Source organism: Synchiropus splendidus, chromosome 4 (genome assembly GCF_027744825.2).
Source record: "Synchiropus splendidus isolate RoL2022-P1 chromosome 4, RoL_Sspl_1.0, whole genome shotgun sequence".
Lineage (NCBI taxonomy): Eukaryota > Metazoa > Chordata > Actinopteri > Syngnathiformes > Callionymidae > Synchiropus > Synchiropus splendidus.
This window is the reverse complement of record NC_071337.1, coordinates 26278768-26301427: the sequence shown is the minus strand read 5'-3', so window position 1 is coordinate 26301427 and position 22660 is coordinate 26278768. Positions and strand designations below refer to the sequence as shown.

The window sequence follows — 22660 nt, the reverse complement described above, 5'->3', positions numbered from 1 at the left end:
TTTTAATTTCGCACCACGCCTACACACACGACACACACAAACCCAGCAGACCTCATCTGCAGAGACATGCTATAATTAGTGAGAAGGCATCTTTATCTCCCACTTCTGTGTGTGTGTGTGTACTAATGGCTCAGTTTGGATGGAAGTCATGTTGATTTTAGAAGTTAGGTAGAGTCAAAATCGTTCCAACATATGTCCAGCGTCTTCATTCTTTTGTATTTTAAATCGCGAACCCAGTCATGTCTTGCCCAGTCTTGTCTTTGTATCTCCAGCTACTTTTCTTTGTCTCAATTTCTCTTCTGTACATGTAGCTTTATTCTCAGCGGTAAAGGTCAGATACACAGCGTGGAGCTGATGCCTCCCCCTCATAATACATGCTCACATGCACACGCACACACTTGCATGGTGCACAATTATGTAGGTGTCACAGGAAGATGTGAGAGTGCGAGAGCAGAGAGTAGTATCACTTCTGTGCTCTGGCTTTGGTTCGTGACATGTATTAAATGATTGAAGAGCTGTGAGCACAGGGAGATTGTTTATGTCATCCAGGTCAAACTGTGTGTGTACAAGTCTCTGGTTATGAGTGGGTGGATGTTATGCAGATAGCCAATTATATTTTGCTCGTATGTATCTGAAAGCAAACAAGACTGACAGTGGCTTATACCGCTCACTTTATCTGGTGACTGTCATGCACTGTCGATGTGACTGTTCTGCCGCCGACTTCAAGAATTTGTCTTGGAAGATGACGCTCTAGTTCGAGTAGGTTTGGTAGTACACTTTTTAGTCAAGAGTAATTTTCAACTGTTCATTGGCAATCTTGTGTTTTTCCTTCCTATTGGGAATGAGGCACGATCTCAGCTACTTGGGGCAGCAGGCTGGAGACACTGGGCAGGCTGCCAGTCCATCACTGGGCACTGACAAACACACACTTACACTCCTTTGCTCCACAGTCCTATTTTAGTCTGCTACGAGTGGAACCAACAGTAATCACACACACGTTCATTTCTTCTTATGAACAAGACTCCAGGAGACTCGGCTTCAGTCATTCTTTGTTGGATGCATCCCCAATTCAGAGTGTCACATCACACCAGTTGTGTAGAGCTTGTGGTATTCAGACTCTGCAGTGAGGTGCACCTCTGTGACCCCGATCTCTTTCATACTTCACTTTCTAATCAGATTTTTTTCCTCTGTGCTAGTGTGCTTGCACAGCGCTGCACAGCGCTGTCTTTAAATATTGCTTTCAATGCAGAAAGTGTTTTGAGAAAATTGGCCTTAATTCAATTTCAGAGGAATTCTGTCCTCATTAAATATTCAGATTTTTTTTAAATGACATCAAACAACTTAATACTTATGGCTTTTTAAAGATGTTTTTGATGGCTCCTCACACCAGTCCTGGCATACTCCCTTCCCTAGATGTTAAAATAGAATTCATTCTGGGGAACATAATCCAGACTTCGCATCTGTTCTCTGGAGATGTTGTCTTATGTGGCTTCTTTGTCAGGACAGCTATTGCTTTGGCCATTAATCTTCAGCTGACGCGCTGGACGCGACAGCTCTGATGTTACTCTCCTGCTTGTTCTGTGGTGCTGGTGCAAGTAATCTAATCTTTGATGTTCTTCTCTCTGCTGCTGCGATTGTGACATCCTTTTGAAATAAATGCACTTTGGTGACCAGGCGTCCCTGGCAGGCTCCTTTAAATAGATTATTTTTCTTCAAAGAAAGTCCCTGGTTCTATCATCCGGTGTCAGAGGACATCACGTGGAAGACGCGTATCTGCCAGGCATGGGATCACAGTTGGGATAGCACCTGGGACTTATCCTCGGCTCTAATTTGCAATTGTTTGGGCTCATTTGCATCCATCATTTTTGTATTTATAGCCTCACTCTCTGATTTACATTGCACATCATTTGTCTGACGCATACACTTTGGTATAAGCAAACTTCCCAGTAGCACGACCCAACGAATCCAGCACACTCAAAATGACCATATCTATTCAGCCTTTAATAATTGTGTAATAGTAGCTGAGGTGCGAATGATCAAAGTTGAAGCCACTAGGGAATGTCTGTCACTTGGTGAGATCACACTTCTGTGCTGGTCTTGCATTGGCTTCCAGGGTGTTAGTCAACCCTGCTGCCTTGAGCACCCAACACACACGGGCACAGAAAGGTTAAAAGAGAATTTGTTCTTGTTGACGCAAACCATGTATTTGGCTCAGTCCTCTAGCGAGACGTGTGTGGAAACATTTGACGCAAAACGACTCGAACAAATATATTTGGCACTATATCTTATTTTTTGGCTGATACCAACTGGCGATTTTTTTTGAGAGTCCCAACAGGCCGTTGCCAATATTTGCTGATTATTTTTTCACAAATAACACAATTAATTCACACATAAAAGTCACTGCTTTTATCAATTACACAAATCTTTTCCATCATTCATACTGAACAACACTGTAAAGAAAACACAGCAATTTTTGAAAGCAACATAAATGACTAACAATAAAAAATATTATTAGCAAATTATTTAATATAAAATAAATCATATTTATTCCCCTTTCACTGAACAATCAGATCAAACCCACACTTATCACTTGTTAAATAGTGGAATGCTGCCTTATAACCTGACAGACTGCTCCTCTTTTCATTGACCTCATGTCCAGTGCAGTGAGTATCTGGGGTCCATGTGCAGGAGTAGCTGCTGAGTGCTCCGGTCTTCAACAACTAAACTTGGCTGCTCGTCCAAAAGTAACTAAATTAACTCCATTAGTATTGGTTTCTAATGGAGTTGGCCTGAGGTTGGCTCTTGTTAGCTTTCACTCTATTAGCCTCCTGGTAGCGCTCAATTTCAGTGCAATGATCTGATGATCAAATAAAAAAATGTAAAAAAACAAAAAACATCCAATTGATCAGTGTGTTGAACTCGATCACTTAACAGGCCCAAATGTTATAGTTGTGACACGAACACTTTATTACTTTCACCGTCAACAGTAGGATTTGTGTCAAAACAGATTTCAAGATCAGTCTCCTGTTTGACTAAGGTTAATTTCAGCATAAGGCATCTCTGTGGTTTGTGCACTGGTTTCCTCCTTGCAGTTTGCATCCGCTTTCATCAATTTCCCCAAGTAACTTTTTCAGTCTTTGGATGTGTGCGATTTAATTGTCAACATTTCCAGAATGCTTAATCACCACACCTCGTGGGTCGACATATCCATCATTTAGATTTTGCACTTAAATTTAGTATTAATTCAAATCCTGTGCCTAAAACATGCAATTGCAAAAAAAACAAAAAACTGCCAATTTGTCCTCCTGGTTTGACACATTAAATGGATGATAGATCATTTCTTTCTAGAATGAGCTATTGCATGTGAGAATTGTAACCAGTCTTCTCTGAGAGTGGTTTTCCCTTCACCCTAATTCAAAAGCTCCGATCTCGTGTGTGCCGTCCGTCTGACTGTGATTGTTCTTTTTTCTCTACCACTCTTTATAGAAACTGAGTGGGTTTTCTCGAGTGGGCGTTTCACATTAGACACTGCTGACTGAAACTTCAAAAGAGTGTCAGTGCTCTCAAAATGTGTTCCTCATATTTTCACCACTATTGCAAAATTAGGATTCACTTCGTATTATCAATCCAACCCCGATGATTCATAAGAGAACTCTGAACCATTCACATCATGCATGCAGGTGATGACTGAGAAGTCTGGCGTTTTAAATGAAAATTGAATGTTCTGTATTCTCCAGTTTTATTCTCAGCTATTCGTGAAACCGAATAAGCTATACATCAACGTCTGCGCAGAGCTTGTTGCATATGATAGGATCTCAAAATATTCTTTAGGATATAGAGTTAACATTTGATATGCGTGCATACCACTACATACATACACTGGCTAGCTAATAAAGAGTTGTGCGTGGTTGTGGGGGGCATTAAAGTGTGGAGGTACACGACAAGAAGAGTGCCAAGTGTGAAGGAGGGATGAGAAGGAGGAGTAGGAGAGAAGCCAAGGCCTTCAGGCGAAGCCAAGACAAGACCGCCTCCTCATCTCTCTCTCTACTCCTCGGCTCTCAGAGGAGAATACATGTAGGCCAACGAAGGAGTGAAATGGAGGGCAGCATCGTCAGTATAGGACAAACATGCACAGATCTTCACCTTCATTCACTGACAGCGTGCATATGGTCCGCTTGTCTGCTCTGAATCCTGATGCCATTTTCTATGTTATTTTGTTTTGTCGCTAACATTAAATGATCTACTATGTTGAGGGACATTTACTTCTTAAAGTCTACTGCAGTGTGATTCAGCCTTTATGTGTCAGATTGTCAGTACTCGTATGATTGTTGATCACTGAGTCATGTCATTCCTAGTTGAACATATAATCCTCTTCACATGTATTCATAATTTTTCATCTTCATTTACTTTCAAAATTCTTTGTTTTATGATGTAACCTTATTTTGTTATTGCCAGTTCCCCTGTTATTGTCATGATGGTTATCTAGTACCAATATATTTACCACTGTTTACCAGAAATCTACACTTACATATGATACATCTTAAGAATGATTAAATATACAATATAAAAAAACAACAAAAACTAGAGCCCTACAACTAGAGATCATCTGGTGCCCGCCAGGTCGATCTGGTGGTGTCCAGCACAGTTTGCTTAAAATCGTGCTATAACTTCTTGACTCCCTGAGCCTGAGGAGTTACCTGCTTAGTGTTTGAGATGCGTACGGAGGTTCGTCGTATTACCTCTGTGTTTGACAGAGTTGGCAAACTCCTAGTTTTATCGGTTTCATCTTTCTTTTCAAGAAGTAGTCCCATACATCTGATTTCACACCTCGCAGTTATGTACTGTATGTAGTTAGCATGTTCACCGCCATGACTTAGGATTGCTCTGCGTCAGGAGTTTAACTAGCTGGAAGAATGTGGCCGGAACCAGAATGTGCCTTCCAGCACAATGCAGAGAGGGTTGATTTGAATGAGCTTAATGTATCAATACTTACAGCTCAAGTGTTGATACTTTCTGAGAAAAAAAAACATCGGTATACATCGCAAAATCGATAAAATTACCCAGCCCCCGTCATTCTCTCAGTCATGAACAACACCATAAGGTGCTTGAACTCCTCCACCCTGCACTCGACACACCACACTTTTCCCGCTGAGAATTACAGTGTCAGACTCGGAAGCCGTTTGTCTGAACCATAGTGAAAGTCTTGACGGAGCCGACACGTCCAGCCCTTCTCCAGGAATTAGTAATGAGGTCACCAACACCGAAGGCCCTCTCTTCAACAGCCTGAACACCCTTCTTTGGGTGTGAGTTCTCGTTCACAGTCAAAGGCTGGACTTAACTTTTTCAAACGGATGCATCTGCATTACTGTTTCATACTTGCATTTTACAATATTTACACTGATGATTAACCATGACGCCAGGCACGGCCACACTGTTCATGCTTCTGCGTTTAGTTGTCAGTACTTCAGCCTCCTGGTGACGCTCTGATGAGTAACAACACAGCACTTGTTGAGTGTATATCCCCAAACAAGCCCTTTTCCCAGAGCCGCCAGCTTCCATGAGCGTGAGTTTAGTACGCAGGTTTTAACACTTGCAGAGTATGCGTACCACTCCTCAACAAATGTGACTGGAGAATATATTCCCCCACTTTAATAAGTATAATATATTTAATTACAGTCTACTCTGCTATCCTCGGAGGGGCTCTTGACAGGGAGTGGGTGTGTGAGAGCAGCTGCACTCTGGAACACTATCAACTCTTATTAGATCACCGTCTTCACACAAGACTACACTCAAAGTGAACGTGGAGCCACTTCAGGAGGACACCGTGTATGTAGAGCAGTTTAAGACACGGTTATGTAAAGGGGGCAGACTTATCGAGGTCTCTTGAACGCGACCAGAAGTGGAGCTCATAAATCTTTAATTTCCCCCAAGGGGGATCAATAAAGGTCGGATTCCTGTCGTCAATTCACTTGTGAGGAGGTGAGCGGATGGAAATATTTGACATCTCTTCATAGTCAAATGGCAGTATTCATTGTTATTGTAGTGAATAAAATAAATCTTAAATTTGCAACAGAGGCTTGCTACGTGTCGACCGTGTGTGTGTCAATCCTGATGGTACGGCTGGATTCAGGAAGTCTGACTCTTTCCTTTTCACCTTCCTCCCTCTATTTATAAGTGCTGCTGCCCTTTCTGAATTCTATTTTGGAATCTTTTTGTCCATGTAGATAATTACTATGCTTAGTTGGTTTATTATGTGGGTGGTCACTTTTGTTGTTGATAAAACAGTATATTACTGTGGCCGTGCGACTTAGGATTCAACACATGTGGATTAAAAAGTTTGTTCTTTTTGCGATAATGTTGGAACGTGAAACCACCATCATCCCAGAGATACCCCTGTGGCACCCCGTTTCCAATGGGGAGCGTAAATCTAAGTTTAAAATGTATATATATGTAGATAGATATAGATAGATAGATATGCCTTTTATAGAGCATTTAATGAGCTCAGTGACACTAACAACAACTCATACACAGACAGACAAGCAGGGAGGAAGACAGACAGACAGTGAGGAATGCTAGACTTGGATAAAGCTGGGAAGGAAGTCTGAGTGGGGTTGCTATGACAACACCGCCCATCACACCCTGCACACTACCCCCCTCTATGCTCGCATGGATAAACCGTTACAATTTTGGGTTGAGTATGATCATGGCCGTGATTGCTGATAACAAGTTAGTTGCGGCGTGACTCAGTGAAGTATATGTGCTTGTGACAATGTCAGTGTGTTTGCGTGCGTTCAATTCTTCCTTCGATTGTTGCGCTCAGGCCATGTGTTTCTCTGAGGTCAGACTACAGCTGTAAGAGCATATCAGCAGAGAACCTGAAGTACAGACGGAGAGTTCCGTCACCTGTTTTAAACCTGGAACTAAAACCTTCATGACACTACAGAACACGAACAAGCATAGACTTGCACGGTTTTGTTTTGTGCTGCTGTACTGAAATCGATGTTAAAAATGGATTAAATTTACTAAAGATCCGTTCTGATGCTCATTTTCAACAATGTTTCAGTTACAAACAGTCAAAATACAGTTCCATTGTCACCTTTTTTTAACAGAGAAGAGAGTTAAAGGAGGGTGGAATAGGTGGTGACAACTGAGAGGCATGATTGGTGACAGGTGTGGTGCTGCTGGTGCCACTCACTCGCTTCATTTACTGATAGGTGCTCTGACAGGAAGCAGAGGTAGAAGTGGCAGAATTGTCGATGCTGCTTGTGCAAACACCTGAATATTCACTGACAGAGAATTGTACTAGTCAGTCTAGAGTCTATCTCACATGTTGGATGATGTGTCTGATGTTCAAACTCTCAGGGGATGTATATTTCATTCTATAAGTGAGTGTGTCACAAGTCTGAATGACATGAAACACTGACATTACTCTGGGCTCCAGCCCTTCATACTGACTCCCTCACTCAAGCAGTGGAAGCAACTTTGAGAGGATGAAGTTTCTCTCAAAAGACTATCTCTAAACAAATCATGCCTTTGAAGGCTCAAAATCTACTTAGATCTAATCCATTTAAATTCTAAAGATAAAAATGCTCTCACAATTATAGAAAATCCTGCCTCTTTCTCAACAAGTAGGGCAAACTATTGATCCAATGTATTTTGCATTCCCTGGTGATACACAATCGATGCATTGTTGGACAAATATCAATATTTCTATTAAGAAAGCTTTTGCCACGAATGGATTTCTGTGCCACTTGAGGCCACTTGGAATAAGCGTGGCAGCAACAAAACATGTGGCCACATGCAATTGAAATGAACTGTCTGGGTCAATGGTTTTACTACTACTGCTGCCTGCATGATGTGCCAAAAATACTCAACTGTTGCACTTTATTATCGTATTATAACTGTGATTTAATTTCACTGAGCTGCCTTCCTTTTTACTTATTTGTAGCACCAGTAATTTATGTCTTCTTTAAAATCATACACCCAAATAAAAATTGAAACACTGCCATTCAGTCATTCCACCTGAACATCATATTGCCTTACTCTAACCAAAGTGTGGCGTGAGTGAAACATTATGTTCTGTTTCCAGTGTCTGGAGTGCAGGCAGTTAACAGATGCTGAATCATGTATGATGGGTTTAGATTGTGTTCCGTATTCCATTTGTTCATGCTGCTCATATTTAATAAGGTGATATGATAGGTTGGAAAAAGCTCACAATGAACTGTACTCATACTGTCTTCTGCATTTATCAATTTCCTGATTTGTTTGCTGCACACATATATCGTAAAGTTGCCGTTGTTGGGGATTCAAAAGTATGTGGTGTTATGACTGACAGAGTAACAACATACTGTACGCTCTCCTGGCAGAACACAGGTCTTGCATCTGGTAAAATAAAAGCCTGGGCTGAGGTGTTTTGTAAACATTTCATTTGACAGTTTAATTTGAATTAAACTAAACAATACTGCAATGGTTCTCTTTAAAAATGTCCCTCTTTTTTCCAATATACTGTTCTGGAAATGTTGATTTTGGGACAATGATTGAAATTTGGCTGTTTCGGAATGCCACCACCTTTTTAAAGGTTTTGTTCTTGAGGTGAACTGATGCACAAGCTTAAGCAACTCTTCCTCCCTTTCACTGTGTGTGTGTGTGAGTCCTGTACTCCTTTAGTGAAATAAATACATTTAATGCAGTATATTAATATTGTAGGGGTAATCACAATGTCAGTGGAAAAGAGTGGCTTGGTCAAAGTCTGCAGTTTCTTGTGCCTTAAGTGATTTTTTTCTTTAACTTTCAGAGTATAAAAGGAGACAAAGGCTACTTTACATTCATAGAAAAGAGGTCAGACCATTACACAAACTGTTTGAGCTTTCTCTACTATTACTGTCATTTCTCCTTTTTGGAGAGAAATGTGGTTGTGATAAGCCCACTGATGTGTTATTTGTTGTTGTCCATGGCAGTGAGGATGAGTGTTTCCTGCTGGGAACAATGGTCCACTCAATAGGAAATGAGTCCTTACAAGGGTGTGACAATCCAGTCAACTCGCAGTTTGGTTTGTTACACACCCACAATACATTTTGTCACATGTTCGTGTTTCTCCTTTTGAGAACCGGCTTTGCTGCCCCAACGTTTGCTGTACACCCTTAGCAGGTTGGTACACCAAGAGCCAAGAAAGTGATTGAGTTGTTTTGTTTATATACACTTTATAATACACTTAATAATACTTACTGTATAGCATTTCCTTAGTATTCGTTTTTGCTTTTGTATGCCCACTTTTGGCGAAAAATGGAAGTTAAGTTTAATGAAAATGATTTAGGAAAAGCAAAATAATTTCAGTAAACTGAGAAATGGGTCACTTCATGCACACAAGTGGCAAAATGACTGAACATAACGATAATGTTGATTTCCATTGAATTATTCTCCAGTTATTTTAACCTTTTCCAACTTTTAATGCTTACTAAATAAAATATGTCTGAGCACTAGTTGTGACACACATACACAAGCGCACGCTCACACACTTCAGCTCACAGTCCTCCATTGACTGAGCTCAGATGTCTGGTGTCAGGTCTTCGTCTGTCGTCATCTTGATTGGCACAATGACTTGATCCTTGCTGCGAGTGTCGAGACAACACGCTCCTGTTTGTTTGAATTCCTTTTCTCCATGAAGTTGAAAACGTCTGGCAGCTTTCCTTTTCCACGAACATGATCAATGCTGGTGGAATGGGCCGAAAGCGAGGGAGGGTGAAAAAGGTGCGCTGGTTTCATCGGCTCCTCGGCCACAGGTGAGCGCTCAACTGCTGTCTTTCAGTTTTCTGCTATTCATTCTGTAACACTATCCGCAGATTACTGACAGTGGACTATTGGGGATTTACTGAAACAAGTGAAACGGAAGTGAAACAAATCTATTTTTAGAGTGGTTCAATTTCAAAATGTCAGGCTCAAAGGTCCTACAAATTTATGCCTCTTTCGGCAGATTACACTTTGTACTTCCTCTTTGGACAGAAGATTTGTGTAAATGTTCTGGTGCTTTGTGAATTACAATCAGTTATTGGATGAAACCGCATTTAACTGAAAACTCTTGCTCTTTATTAAAGCAATGGCATCAGGTCACAAGAGGTCAAATCATCATCTTGGCCAGGGGTCGACAACAAGATTTCTGAAGGGGGCCACAAACCAAAAGACAAAAAAGGATGAAGAAAAGTAGCTTTAGTATGATTGGAAAACTTAAAGCGGCCCTATTATGGTCTTCCATGTTTAACAGGTCATCTACTGTGCTAGTGTCACCTTAACATGTAGTGAAGCATGAAAGAATGATATTCATCCATTTTCAAGTAATTTCTTTTTTTTAAATAAGCCCACACAATGCACAGCGTTGCAATTGTTCCGACTTGTGAGGCCAAAGCTCGTTCATGCAACGGCAAAGGATCATGGTGTTGGTCATACACCACAGTGCCACTCATGGACCTCACAGATTACCTTTTAATTGGTCTTGAACGATGAGTGTGAAGTGTGTTTTTGGCTGTGAGTGAGAGAATGATGCATTGGCTTTGCTGAAAACCATGTGACGACAACTCTGTGGAAGACATTTGGGGTTTTTTTAAAGTCATAACTTAGAAATTGATGCAAAGCGAATATATCAGTATGTGAAATGTGATTGCTGAAGAAAAAGAAATGGACATTATGGCAACTTTTAGACAAAGTGGAAAATGATCCAATGTTGTAACTAAGGATATTAACAAGTCCAATCATGCTTTAAATCATGTCATGTAATTTAATTGAATGTACATTTTATTTAACGATAATTCGTAAAAAAAAAATGCTTCTTTCGCGGGAGCTGAAATCTCATGAAACAGAACTTGTCGCTGCACTGTTGAACTCCATATAACGACACACTTGTAAATTTAAAATCATGTGCAGCCAAAACCCCTCCTCCTTGTCAGTCCAAACAAGCTTAGGTGCCAGCCTGGCCACGTGCTGTCTACGCCGTTGTTTATTATGAACATACGCAGAGCTGCTGCTGTAGTGGGCTGGACAAGTGGGGAGGGACGTCTCCCGAACGCTCTCAACTCAAAGCAAACTTCGAACTGTGAGCAATGGAGGAGATAACAGCATTCAAGTTCTCCGCGTTTTTTGCTTCTGTCACGTCTGCCGCACTTCTTGGTCTAGTAAGGAGGTGGACAGGGTTGGAGCTACAGAGTCATGCTCAGTGTTGCGTCACATTGTGCTTAGCTCTCGATATGTCAGACAAGAGAGAACTTTATAAAACAATAAGTTCAAAAGGGAGCACCTTCATGATGAGGGACAGTTGAAAGACATGAGGTAGTCTGTTAAATAGTATCAGCCGGTCATATCAACTAAGGCTGATATGTTAAAGGTTTTGCACGCACTGAAACGTCTGCAAACCGGTTTGCTCTCGCATAAAACCTACTGATTTAAGAAGATGTAAGGCTTTTAATGACTGCATTTTTTCCCTAAACTCTTAACTTAATAGAAGGACATCAAAGAAATGACTATGGAAGTTGACTATAGAAGAATGACTTGTCACATTCTGGGTCATTATCCTCTAGCTGATGGCTAAGAACACTAGTTGCTCTGTGTACAGTGGATCATCTTGACTCACCTTTCATTTGGGATTATTCAAGATTATTGTTTACCTGGGTGGATGCCCCAGGACAGACCTGTGTGAGCTGTATCAATGACTCAGGTTTTTTTGTTGCTGATTAAAGAAAAACTCATAATACATGTTTTTTTATGCTTCTTACACAACTAATGCTCCAAGCTTTGAAAACAAGCCTTTACTTGCACTGAACCCACGCTGGTGCAGTTGTTCTGTCGTCCTGAAACCTCCTCTGTAATCGTGTCGAAATCACAACGCAAGAGTCGGTAGATGTGAAATTCGTGTCCTCCCACTTGCAGCTGCCCTTATTCATTTTATTATCAGGGTATTTTGCTTGTTCTTGCTCAGTCAACAGCCACGGTGTAAGAGGCTTGACTTTTTAGGTGTGAGAGGAATTGTGGGTGCACTCTGTGGCTCATGCTACAGTGTGTGTCTTTGTGTGTTTGTGCACATACTTCTCTACATGTTGATCAGACCTCAGTTCTCCTGCTGTAATGTTAAGTTTTCAAAACGGGAAGAGAGAAACACTCTCGTCCGGCATAATAACGGGATAAGCTTCCGATGCTCCTGCTGAGCCGCCGTTGTCATAGCAACACTGACAACCCACCTCTGCTGGAAGAGGAGGAGGAAAGCTAGAAGAAGAGACCAGGGGGAGGATGAACAAAAAGAGAGAGCTAGGGTGATGGAGGAGAGAAGGGAGAGGAGGAGAAACGTTGGAAGAGAATGAAGAAAGGAGATAAGAGGATGAAGCAAGACGATGGCGTAGGTGCAGAGGAATCAGAAGAAAAATGGTTGAGGATTAGAAGAGCGTGGAAGAGGAATGATTAGTGTTCGATCAAATAAAGTGAGGGACCTCGAAGAAAGAAAGAGACAGAAATGCAGGAATATGTTTGGAGAGTCACAAATAGTAGATGGATTGTCTTCTCAAAGGTTGCCAACAGATGAGTGCACATGGATCTTCCTAATACAGAGTACATGTCAGATGCTTTGCCTTACTACAAACCACCTCCGTATGTTTGTCTGCACAACACTGATCTTTTCTGAATCCTTCAGGGAATTGTTTTGTTAGTTTGAAGAACACATTTGAACCAGACAATGAACCATGCAGGGGTTTTGATGCAGTCCTGACGTGCATGGAAGTTTGTTTTCTAAACTTTATAAATGAGACATCAGAGGGGTATGTGAGGGTTGTGCAGGATATGTATGAGAGCAGTGGTGAGGCGTGTTGGTGGAGTGCTGGTGATGGACAGACAGAGGTTAGAGAGGGGTCCTTTTGGATGATGGTGTTTGCTGATGACATGGTGATTTGTAGGGAGAGTAAGGAAATGTTTGAGGAGAGCTGAAGGTATGGGCTTGAGAGAAATGGAGTGGAAACTGATCATGTGTTTGGGGACAATTGACCAGACTGAAAAAGATGTTTGCGCAGATACGCAGAATATATGCAGTGAAATGAAATGTCTTTAGTGAAAAAAAAGCATTCCGAAACAACGAAATGTGAGAATTGTACCCAGGCAACTGTGTGTTCAAACCATAGTCCGCATGATCTCATGTGTCCACAAACATTTAGATGGTCAGAGCTAATATAAATACACACTCATGATTGTGGTTTCTCAAATCATCAGACGTGCATGTGTGAGGTCCACTGTTCCTTGGCATCTGTCCAGTCACCATACGTCCTTGCATTTGTGCAGTTGTCACCCACACGTGACTATTTTTAGCCCAGAAGTGGTGAGCACGTATGTGTGAGTGTGTCGTCAGGTTACAGGCTTTGTAAGTGGACCCCTCTTTGTTCTGGTGAACGATTTCAGCCGGACGGCCACTGAAACTTTCAACAGTGGGGTCAGATGCTCTGTGTAACCTTTTCCACTGTCACACACAAGTACATTAAAACATTTGCTGTACTACTGGGACACTTTCACAGCTAGAAAAGTTATTCTGCAGTTTCTCACTGCTATTAAGCTTCAGCTGGAATCAATAAAAAAATACAGGTTCTTGTTTTATCAATGTATACAGCAAATCCTTGTCTTGTACTTTCTAGTAACGTGTGTTAAACTTATGTTAGATTTTATTCTTGCTGTGTCATCCACTGAAGTTCTCCTTTCCCTCGAGCAGTTGCAACACACATTACCATGGTATTTCTGCAATCCTCTTTTTGAGGGTCTGCCAAAGAAAGATAAATGGCAGTTTGAAATGGGCCGAAAAACTTTTGACCAGGACACGAAGGAGAGATTGCACATGGTGATAATGGATCACTCTACTGTTTAGTGTTTGTTTTGCTGGTGTTGAACTGAACCAGACTCAGGGTCAAAGTCACTTTCAAATGGGTGGTCATTTTGAATGAAGTCTGTGATTGATTTATGGACTTACCTAAACCAAAACAATTCAATTCAATTTGATTCCTTGCAGAATGATGACCTCCAACCTCTAGATGGCGATTTTATATGTTGCACTGTTTTGCTAAAATAGGGGTGTTTTATGTCCCAGCTATAAAGGGCAAGTGGGGAGTAGTCACTTGTCCGGTGCAGGTTTACTTTTGGCCTCTCAGAGAGAATTACATTTGAAAACGATGTGAAGTGAATCTCTCATTCAAGAGTTGAATTGAACATCCACAAGTGCAGCCCCTTTGAGATGCCTTGGTGGTCAAGATTCTTGGTGATGTCAATAACTGTGGCGAGGGAAAGCTGATGCAGGATTTCTGGAAGAGACAGCTGAACAGATAGACACACGGAGAAGTAATTGGGCGAGAGAATGTGCGGAGAGAGAGATGAGTGCTGACTCATCCTCTCACAGATCTAATCTGTCCTCTCCTCTCTCCCGTCACCCGAAAGCGCTGCTGGCGCTTGCTTACCCAAGCTGTTCCCTGTCCTTCAAACCAAATATCGGCAAATGTGGCCTTGTCTTATGAATAATTCATTCTCACCCTGAAATCTAGTTCCGACTGTGATTGACAGATTGGCACCCACTGATGCATCGTGCTAACTTATTTGTTTGTTTTCCTCTCGTAGGAAAGCGATCTCTCGCGCGGGCCTTCAGCACCTCGGCCCCCCTCAGCCCTCACTTCCTCCTGCGTCCAACGGTCCCAACAAGGAGCTTCGCACCAGCCTGGACTGGACGGTCAGACATTCACCTTTACTTTCTACTGGAGTTGTCAGGATGCTAATATTGTTAAGTTGCTATGGATGCCCTGGGAGATAGATGATGTGGACAAAATAAATGGAAAATGCGAGCATTTTTACCAACATCAAACCGATGGACCATCTATGGTCATGAGCTATGGGTCCTGGCTGAAAAGTTTTTTCTCCAACGGTGGTAGGTGTCTCCCTTAGAGATAAGGTGAGAAGTTCTGTCACTCTGGAGAGACTCGGGGTAGAGCCGCTACTTCTCCGTCAGTTGAGGTGGTTTGCGCATCTCATGAGGATTCCCCCTGGGCACCTCTCTTTGGAGGTGTTCAAGACACAGCCAGCTGGGAGAGACCAGGACCAGGTTGAGGGATTGTATCTCTTCACTGGCCCGGGAGCGTCTCTTGCTCCCCCAGTTGGAGTGGTGGATGTTGCCCAGGAGAAGTGCGTTTGAAGCGACCATTTGAAGCTTCTGCCCTGCAACCCGGCAGCCGATAAGTGGCTGAGGATGGATGGATGGATGGATCCAGACTTACTGAGCGCACAAGTGCTTTAAATGAGACAGACAGATTCACACTGAGTCATACATCAACATATTCATGTGAACAGATTTGTCATCTGGTTTCTACACCCATGCGTTTTGTGAAGATCGACTAATAATTATTATAATAATCTTGGTATAGTGCTTTACTCAACACTTCTTGTTGGAACTTTTCTCTGTCCGATGACGACAGAGGATGAAGAAACATCTGTAACTGATGCTGAAAGAGTGTCTGTAGAAATACTTCCTGCCATCTCCAATTCTGAGAACAGCTTTTCTTTTTTTAATATGTGATCAAATGAATTTACTGTTTGCTGGCTCTCAGTTCACATCTGATTGGGCAGCGATCAGGGTGAGGACCACTTCTTTTAAATCCAAGTCCATGACTGTGTTGGGGATGAAGAAATGAGATTCTTCGCCACACAAGTGGAAACCAGAACAACAGATTAGCCGAGTCTAATGTCAGAACTCTCGGTCTGTCTCAGGAAGGACTGAATTTCGTTTTGGTCTAGTTTCTCAAGTCTTCCTCCCGAGGAGTTGGAGGAGGATCATGATAAGCCAGAAATGTAGGCCTCTTACGTCGACTGCTACTTCTGAGACCAAAACTCGAATAAAACAAACAAGATGTGTGGATGGGTGAAGAAAAAAAAGATAAACCAACAAGCGTGTGAACTTTGTTGTTTATGTAGATTTGTTGGTTACCTCAGGTCCTCTGCTGTTGTGTAGCAGTCAATTTGTGGTTGATGTGTAACTGAGACATTATCATTAATTAGCCAGAGTCGACCCTCATCTGAGACCCCTCCTGTTCTGTCTGTGGGGACACTTCCGCTGCGTCATCTCTGGCCTTTAAATCCCTGCATGACACACAACACCACATGGACATGGCTAATCACTTATTGACTCTGGGTTTTAGGAACGTCCGGCCTTAGTCAGAGACGGTTATTGCTATTCTGTCTCATTTTCTCTTTGATTTTTAGAGGAGCGCGATACCAAAGTGCCCTCTTTACATATACAGTATCGTCATACATGTAATGTAACCAAAGGTTAAGCCTTTGGTTCAAACTACTGGAATGTAACTGTTGGTCCCAAGACTGAATTGACCCTGAAATGAAGGTGTCCAGACACAGTGGTGAGTCATGTTATCATGTTGACCCCTTGACATACAATGTAGGACCAGGACATGCACCTCAGCTCTCCGGTTCCAAACCGAGCCTATTGAAAAGTAGCGGTTTTACTCAAAAAACAATCCAAAACATTTATGCTGCTACAGATCTCAGTGGTGTCAGTGAACTCCTGAGTGTTTCCCCTCTAGTATTAACACTCATTGTAGAATTATCCTCCTACTCTTCTGCAATTACGTGCTTGACTCACTTGCCCATGCACACTGTGGAGTGTTTATGGTTGCCGACACAAAGCTGTGCAATGTTGGGATTCCATCATTATCTGTGTGTGCAGGAGAATGCTGTGAATGGAGATCACCTGTGGATGGAGACCAGCTGCTCCGGGGAGCTCTGCTACCTGGGAGAAGACACGTGTCTGTTGAAGACCGCAGTGAGTGCTCTGACTATAAAATCTGTTCAGAGTGAAGTGTGAAGCTTCATTTGATAGATGTTGAGAAGCTTGCCAACATAGCAGCCACCGATCAATACGTCAATCATAATCCACTTTGATGAAACTGTCTTGTGGACGTGGGAAGGTGTCTGCTCTCTCCCATGAGTGAAGGTGATGAGGAGGTTGCATCTGATTTTGTTCTCTGCTATACTGGCCTGCAATGAAGGTTTCTCCAGAAGGTTCAATGCAGGTGGTCCCAAGTGTTTTCATTATGCTAGCTTTTTCTGGCTAGCTATTTAGCGTTATCCCAAACAAGATGTCCCTTGTTCTTTTGAGGTGTTTCAACAGCGTGCTACGTTTGAAAATATGACAATGAGTTGCTTTTACTTCATTGTTATGTGTTGATAAATGTGGTGAGATTTCTTTGTATTCATTTGATACACCAATCTAATGCTATTTAACTCACTTTTCCAGTGGTTTATTTTGTCATTGTGCACGCTACAAGCGGTGCTCAGTCGTCTGTTTTTGTAAAAATCCAGTTAGAGTCTTTTAATAGTAAGGAGCCGCATATCGTAGTAAGGGTGTTAGTTCTAGTTGGAAATGGAAAAGAGGCTTTTTAGTCTTCCAGTATCCTGAATGTTAGGTTAAATCTGAGTGCGATTGCACCAAAAGGCGAAACACTGGGATCAAAATCAGTGTTGTCAAAGGCAGACCTCGGACACAGTCACTGATGTTCATGAAGGAATCGTTTCACTATGGCAACCTTGAAGCAGTTTATTGTTGTTTCTGTCTGTAGAGGTAGAATTTGTTGTCAAAGAGAGTAATTGGTGTGTCAATGGATGGATGCCAATTCGGCCAGAGTAAGGGATAAAGCTAATTGTTGTTGATGTGTTGTCCTTATAGTAATGGAGAAAGATAAAATGATTTTTAGTTTTGCCGTAGTGTAGACCCCCATTACCAACATCGCTTGAAAGTTCCTGCAGTTATTATGCTGACTAACAGATACAGGTAAATGCATATGATCGAAATCGAAAAAATATTTTTTTGACTGAAAAATGATGTGGGTGAGAATAAACAAGTAAAAAATAATATATTTTTTGGCAATATATCTTATCTTCCTTTCTGTTACATTCTTAATTAGCATTTTTTTACATGTATTTAATGATACTACTACTACTACTACTACTACTACTACTACTACTACTAATAATAATAATAATAATAATAATAATAATAACAAATGTTAAAATATGTTAATTTGTAATATCTCTTAATTCTTTTGTCATTGTTTTTCTGATTTTTTTTTATTTAAAAAAAAAAAATTATACTATACAGGTTAGGCAAATAAAGGATATCTAGTCTGATATAGCTATTTATTGTTTAGTCAAGTTTGTTTTACCTCTGCATTTACTCATTTACTGCCTGATTTGTCATTATTAGTGTGATTATTATTATTTTTTTATTTCATCGTGGTTGCATTTTTCTGTACATTATTAACACCTGATTTTTGTCATCACGTTTTTTTATATTAAACACAGTTTTGACATTTTGTCGAGAAATTTGTTAAAGAAAAAGAAAAACACATTGAAATAATGAATATATTAATATATTTATGCATTTTCGGGAAACCCTTTTTGCTCTTGTCTTGTCAGCTCCTGTAACATATAGTAATACTTAAAATTTCACCCATCAAGAATTAAGCACTTAATCAAACATCTCAGAAGAGATTTCACTGATAGTGCTCTGTGTGTTTTGATGCCTCCTTTGTTTTTGCCAGCTATAAAATGAAATCATAATTCATGTTTAGTGGGAATGTTTGTGTGTCTCACCACCTCCTGCCATATGTCTCTGTTTCTCCTTTAAGAAGTCGGCTCCAAGGAGGAAGTGTGCCGCCTGTAAGATTGTCGTTCACACCGGCTGCATAGAACAATTAGAAAAGGTAAATCTCCATCACACTTTCATGATCACAACTATCTGAAACGCATCTGTTGATTCATTGTCTATTTTTGACCTTTATTCTGGGTCTTAATTTCTGATGCTTCTGAGCTACTTTCCTGTCAAGTGTAGTAAGATTTCTATTTAAAAATCTTTTTTCTGTATTGCAGATAAACTTCAGATGCAAACCAACCTTCCGAGAGGGGGGATCCCGATGTCTGAGAGATGTAAGTCTCTCTGTCAAGCATGTCTTGGTTCATTTGTCATGTGAGAGGAATGAGCCAATGTTTCTTCACACCAACAGCAGAATATTCTGAGACATCACTGGGTGCACAGACGAAGGCAAGAAGGGAAGTGCCGACAGTGTGGAAAGGTTTGTTCACTCACACGCGTGCTCATTCACGTGAACCTTTCACGATACTATCTTGTACACTTCTTTGTTTCGACAGAGTTTCCAACAGAAGTTCTTCCACAGTAAAGAAATCATCGCCATCAGTTGTTCCTGGTGTAAACAAGCTGTAAGTTTCTCCCGCAAATAATGTCACATTATTCAACATTTATAGAGATGTAAATACAGAATGTGTTCAATAAAGATGATTTTATTTCACGTTTCAGTTCCACAACAAGGTGACGTGTTTCATGCTGCACCAGATCGAGGAGCCATGTTCGCTCGGGGCGCACGCCGGAGTCATTGTACCTCCATCCTGGATTATCAAAGTCAGGAAACCACAGGTGTTCACACTAACACACTGAGTGTCAGCATGAGACTGCATCTCCATCTAAAACGCTAATTGAAGTTTGATGTGACGGAAACCCGCTTGTCTGCGGTGCACGTGCATGCATGCACGCAAACACACAGACACACTACGACCTAGCTGTCGCTTCACATGCTTTCACGGTGAACTGAACACCCAACTGTGTGTCTGTGAACCCCAGAACTCTCTGAAGAACTCTGCCAGAAGAAAAAAGAGGACGTCGTTCAAGCGGAGGGCGAGCAAGAAGGGGCTGGATGTGAGTTGGATGGGACATAGAATGAAAACGCTTGAAATGACTATTCTACTCACACACTCGTATTGCTGTTTATAGAGTGATCGGAGGGTAAATAACCAAGTATTCTCTGCTTTGGTCATTTAAACCCATGGAATGTCAATGTTAGTGCGACACAGATTACGGCAGGATTTGTTCATTTTTCCATTATCTGACTGCATTGTCTGATTATAGTAGATCATTTCCTGTCTTAATAGTCTGTTTTTACTCTCGCAGGAGTCCAAATGGCGGCCGTTCATGTTGAAGCCTCTCCCCTCTCCCCTCATGAAGCCCATCCTTGTTTTTGTGAACCCAAAAAGTGGGGGCAATCAGGTTAGCAATGATGCAACATCCGCAGATTATTTTTGGATCATGTTGTCGGAAAATATTATATTTTTATATACACTGTAGAAATCTCAAATAAGCTCCTTCACGAACGGATGAAACTAGCAAATCAGTGTTGTGTAGTCAACGTACTGCGATGTTGCTGTCTTTAATCTGGCAGACAAACCTCTCTTATCATTTAGCCACCAGCATCGTCTAATCTATCACTATTTTAAGACAGTTGTTAATGTCAAAGCCAGTGTGCTGTGTGAATATTCGAATGTGAATTTTCACATTGCTCTTCTGTATTTTCCTCTTTTGAATTACAATAACAAGTGAGAGCTGTTTAATCGGTCTTGTAATTTACCAAATCGCGGCATTTTTTTCTTCCCACAGCTCAGCAGGGAGCTAATGAGTCTTTCGCGTGCAACCATGTAGCGACATGAGTTATTACAATATGTCAAGACATTTCATTAGTCGCCTGTCAGTTTCAGATGATGTCCATTGGCACCAGGTTTATTCTGCCAGCGGTGTAAAAATAATCAGTGAGACAATAAGGAAACGCACTTGCATTTATCATAAATCATCATATTTGTAATAATTGCTGTCTTCTGTTGTTCATAGTTGCTGTGTTTTCTAAATGTGAGAAGGAACCTTTCTTTATGAGATTGCATATTTTGGGTAGTAGAAAAATATTTGTTGTGTATTTTGTCACAGCTGGCTCATTATTCATGAAATATTGTCATGATTTTAGTAAATATAATTCATATTATTTTTGTTTTTGAAAAGCCAAATTCAGAGTGTATCGTCATAGCAAAGCTGTTTTTTGTCCATAGTGATGATGTTGCTTCACCTTTGTTCTTTCAGGGTGCAAAGGTGCTACAGATGTTCATGTGGATCCTGAATCCACGGCAGGTGTTCGACCTTTCACAGGGCGGCCTTCGAGAGGCGTAAGTGTCCTACAGTGTGTCCTACTCCTTTAACTCTTTAACTGCTAGCTTACCCTAAATGGTTGTTTTTGAACCTTTGAACTCACAGTTAGGAGTGACAACTGTAACCAAGCCTTTTGATCCAAAACAATTAATCAACGTATGAAAAATCATTGTCAAAAGATGGGGAAAATATCAATGAATATATGCAGTAATATACCTAGAAGATCTATTAGAAAAATTTACAAAAGAAAATATATACTGCATTTCCAGATGAGGCTGATAAAGCTGGCACTTATTCAACACTACCATGCACAGTTCAAAGGGAAAAAATAAATGATCATTGTGAAGTTTTGAGCTTCAGTTTCACTGCCAGTTGATAATAGTAATGTTCGGGTTGATGTGTGGTGGAACAGAGCAGACTGGCGGTCTTTGCACTTTCTCTGCAGCATGGTTTGATCCAGCCATCGAGCTCAAATAAAAAGATTCCTGTGTCATTTTCACATATAATTAACTTAACAACAGCAAACTTGCTGCATGCATTTATGAAATCTTTATCTCCACCGTCCTCATTGAAAAACGTCTCGGTTTTATTTGCTTTCTGAAGCAAATTGTTCCGAAATTACTTTAAGTCCTGGTTTTCTGCTTCCAGGGGCACATAGCAAATACTGTCTGCTGTAATGGGATTGTTCAAGAAGTATTCAAATCAGTCTCCATTGACTGTAAATCCCCAGCCATAAAAGCAAAGTAACTGTAAACTGTAACTTCTTCCTTTTTCAGTTTGGAGTTGTACAGAAAAGTGCCAAATCTGAGGATCCTGGCCTGTGGTGGCGACGGCACGGTAATTATGAAATAGTATTGTCATTGACCCCCAAGACATCAAAACTACTGCAATGACACATTAGAATTCAAAAGCAATGTAGTCTGGGGTTCCAAGTTGCAGCTTTACCTTGATGCAGCTGCGTGTCCCCGCCTGCCTTCTACAAAAGCAGCAAGGTTCTTTCTGAAATGTTAATTCCAGAAAAATGATTTCCGTGTAGGTGGGCTGGATCCTGTCCATGCTGGACGAGCTGCAGATGAACCCCCAGCCTCCGGTCGCTGTTCTTCCTCTGGGAACAGGAAATGACCTTGCCAGGACGCTCAACTGGGGTGGGGTGAGTTCTTCGCCTTGACTTCTGCGACTTGAGGACACATTTGCACACTTTTTCTTTTTTTGGAACGGTGGTTCAGAAAATGTTGCCTTAGTTACGCATTACAATATTATATACAATATTTACTGCATGTTGGACTTAATGAAGATGCATTTGACAACTCGCGTTTTAGACTTTTTGACAAGCCACTGGTCTGTCGCCCACATTCCAGGAAGTTTACCAGAGTGCACTTCCTGTCAAGCTCATCCTCTCATCCCTGATTTATTACTGGGCCAGGAACTGTCTTTCAATGAAGAGGAGCATCACCTTAACTTGACATCATTTTCACTCCAACAAATATTGTCTTTCAAAGAAACACCATCAGGTGTGGGTTTGATTCCACTTTGGGACCTGTGTGACCCCGTGTCCTTTCTCTGTTTCCCTTGACACACTCTGGTTGCCTCTCACGATTTAAAAACCTCCAGAGGATA

At 41.2% G+C, this 22660-nt stretch overlaps 1 protein-coding gene across 5 annotated transcripts in view; it reads left to right on the top strand.

Moving 5' to 3' along the window:
- dgki (diacylglycerol kinase, iota) overlaps positions 1-22660 on the top strand; it is a 54766-nt gene that overhangs the window by 15425 nt on the left and 16681 nt on the right. For 3 of the 5 annotated variants that reach the window (XM_053861520.1, XM_053861517.1, XM_053861521.1), the window contains exons 2-13: positions 14620-14728; positions 16730-16825; positions 18690-18764; positions 18931-18987; positions 19065-19133; positions 19210-19278; positions 19376-19492; positions 19697-19771; positions 20024-20119; positions 20978-21060; positions 21820-21880; positions 22080-22193. In XM_053861520.1, the coding sequence (XP_053717495.1) occupies positions 14620-14728; positions 16730-16825; positions 18690-18764; positions 18931-18987; positions 19065-19133; positions 19210-19278; positions 19376-19492; positions 19697-19771; positions 20024-20119; positions 20978-21060; positions 21820-21880; positions 22080-22193 (1021 nt within the window). The remainder of the gene's footprint in view (positions 1-14619; positions 14729-16729; positions 16826-18689; positions 18765-18930; positions 18988-19064; positions 19134-19209; positions 19279-19375; positions 19493-19696; positions 19772-20023; positions 20120-20977; positions 21061-21819; positions 21881-22079; positions 22194-22660) is intronic. The other 2 variants (XM_053861519.1, XM_053861518.1) reach the window with 2 other exon arrangements.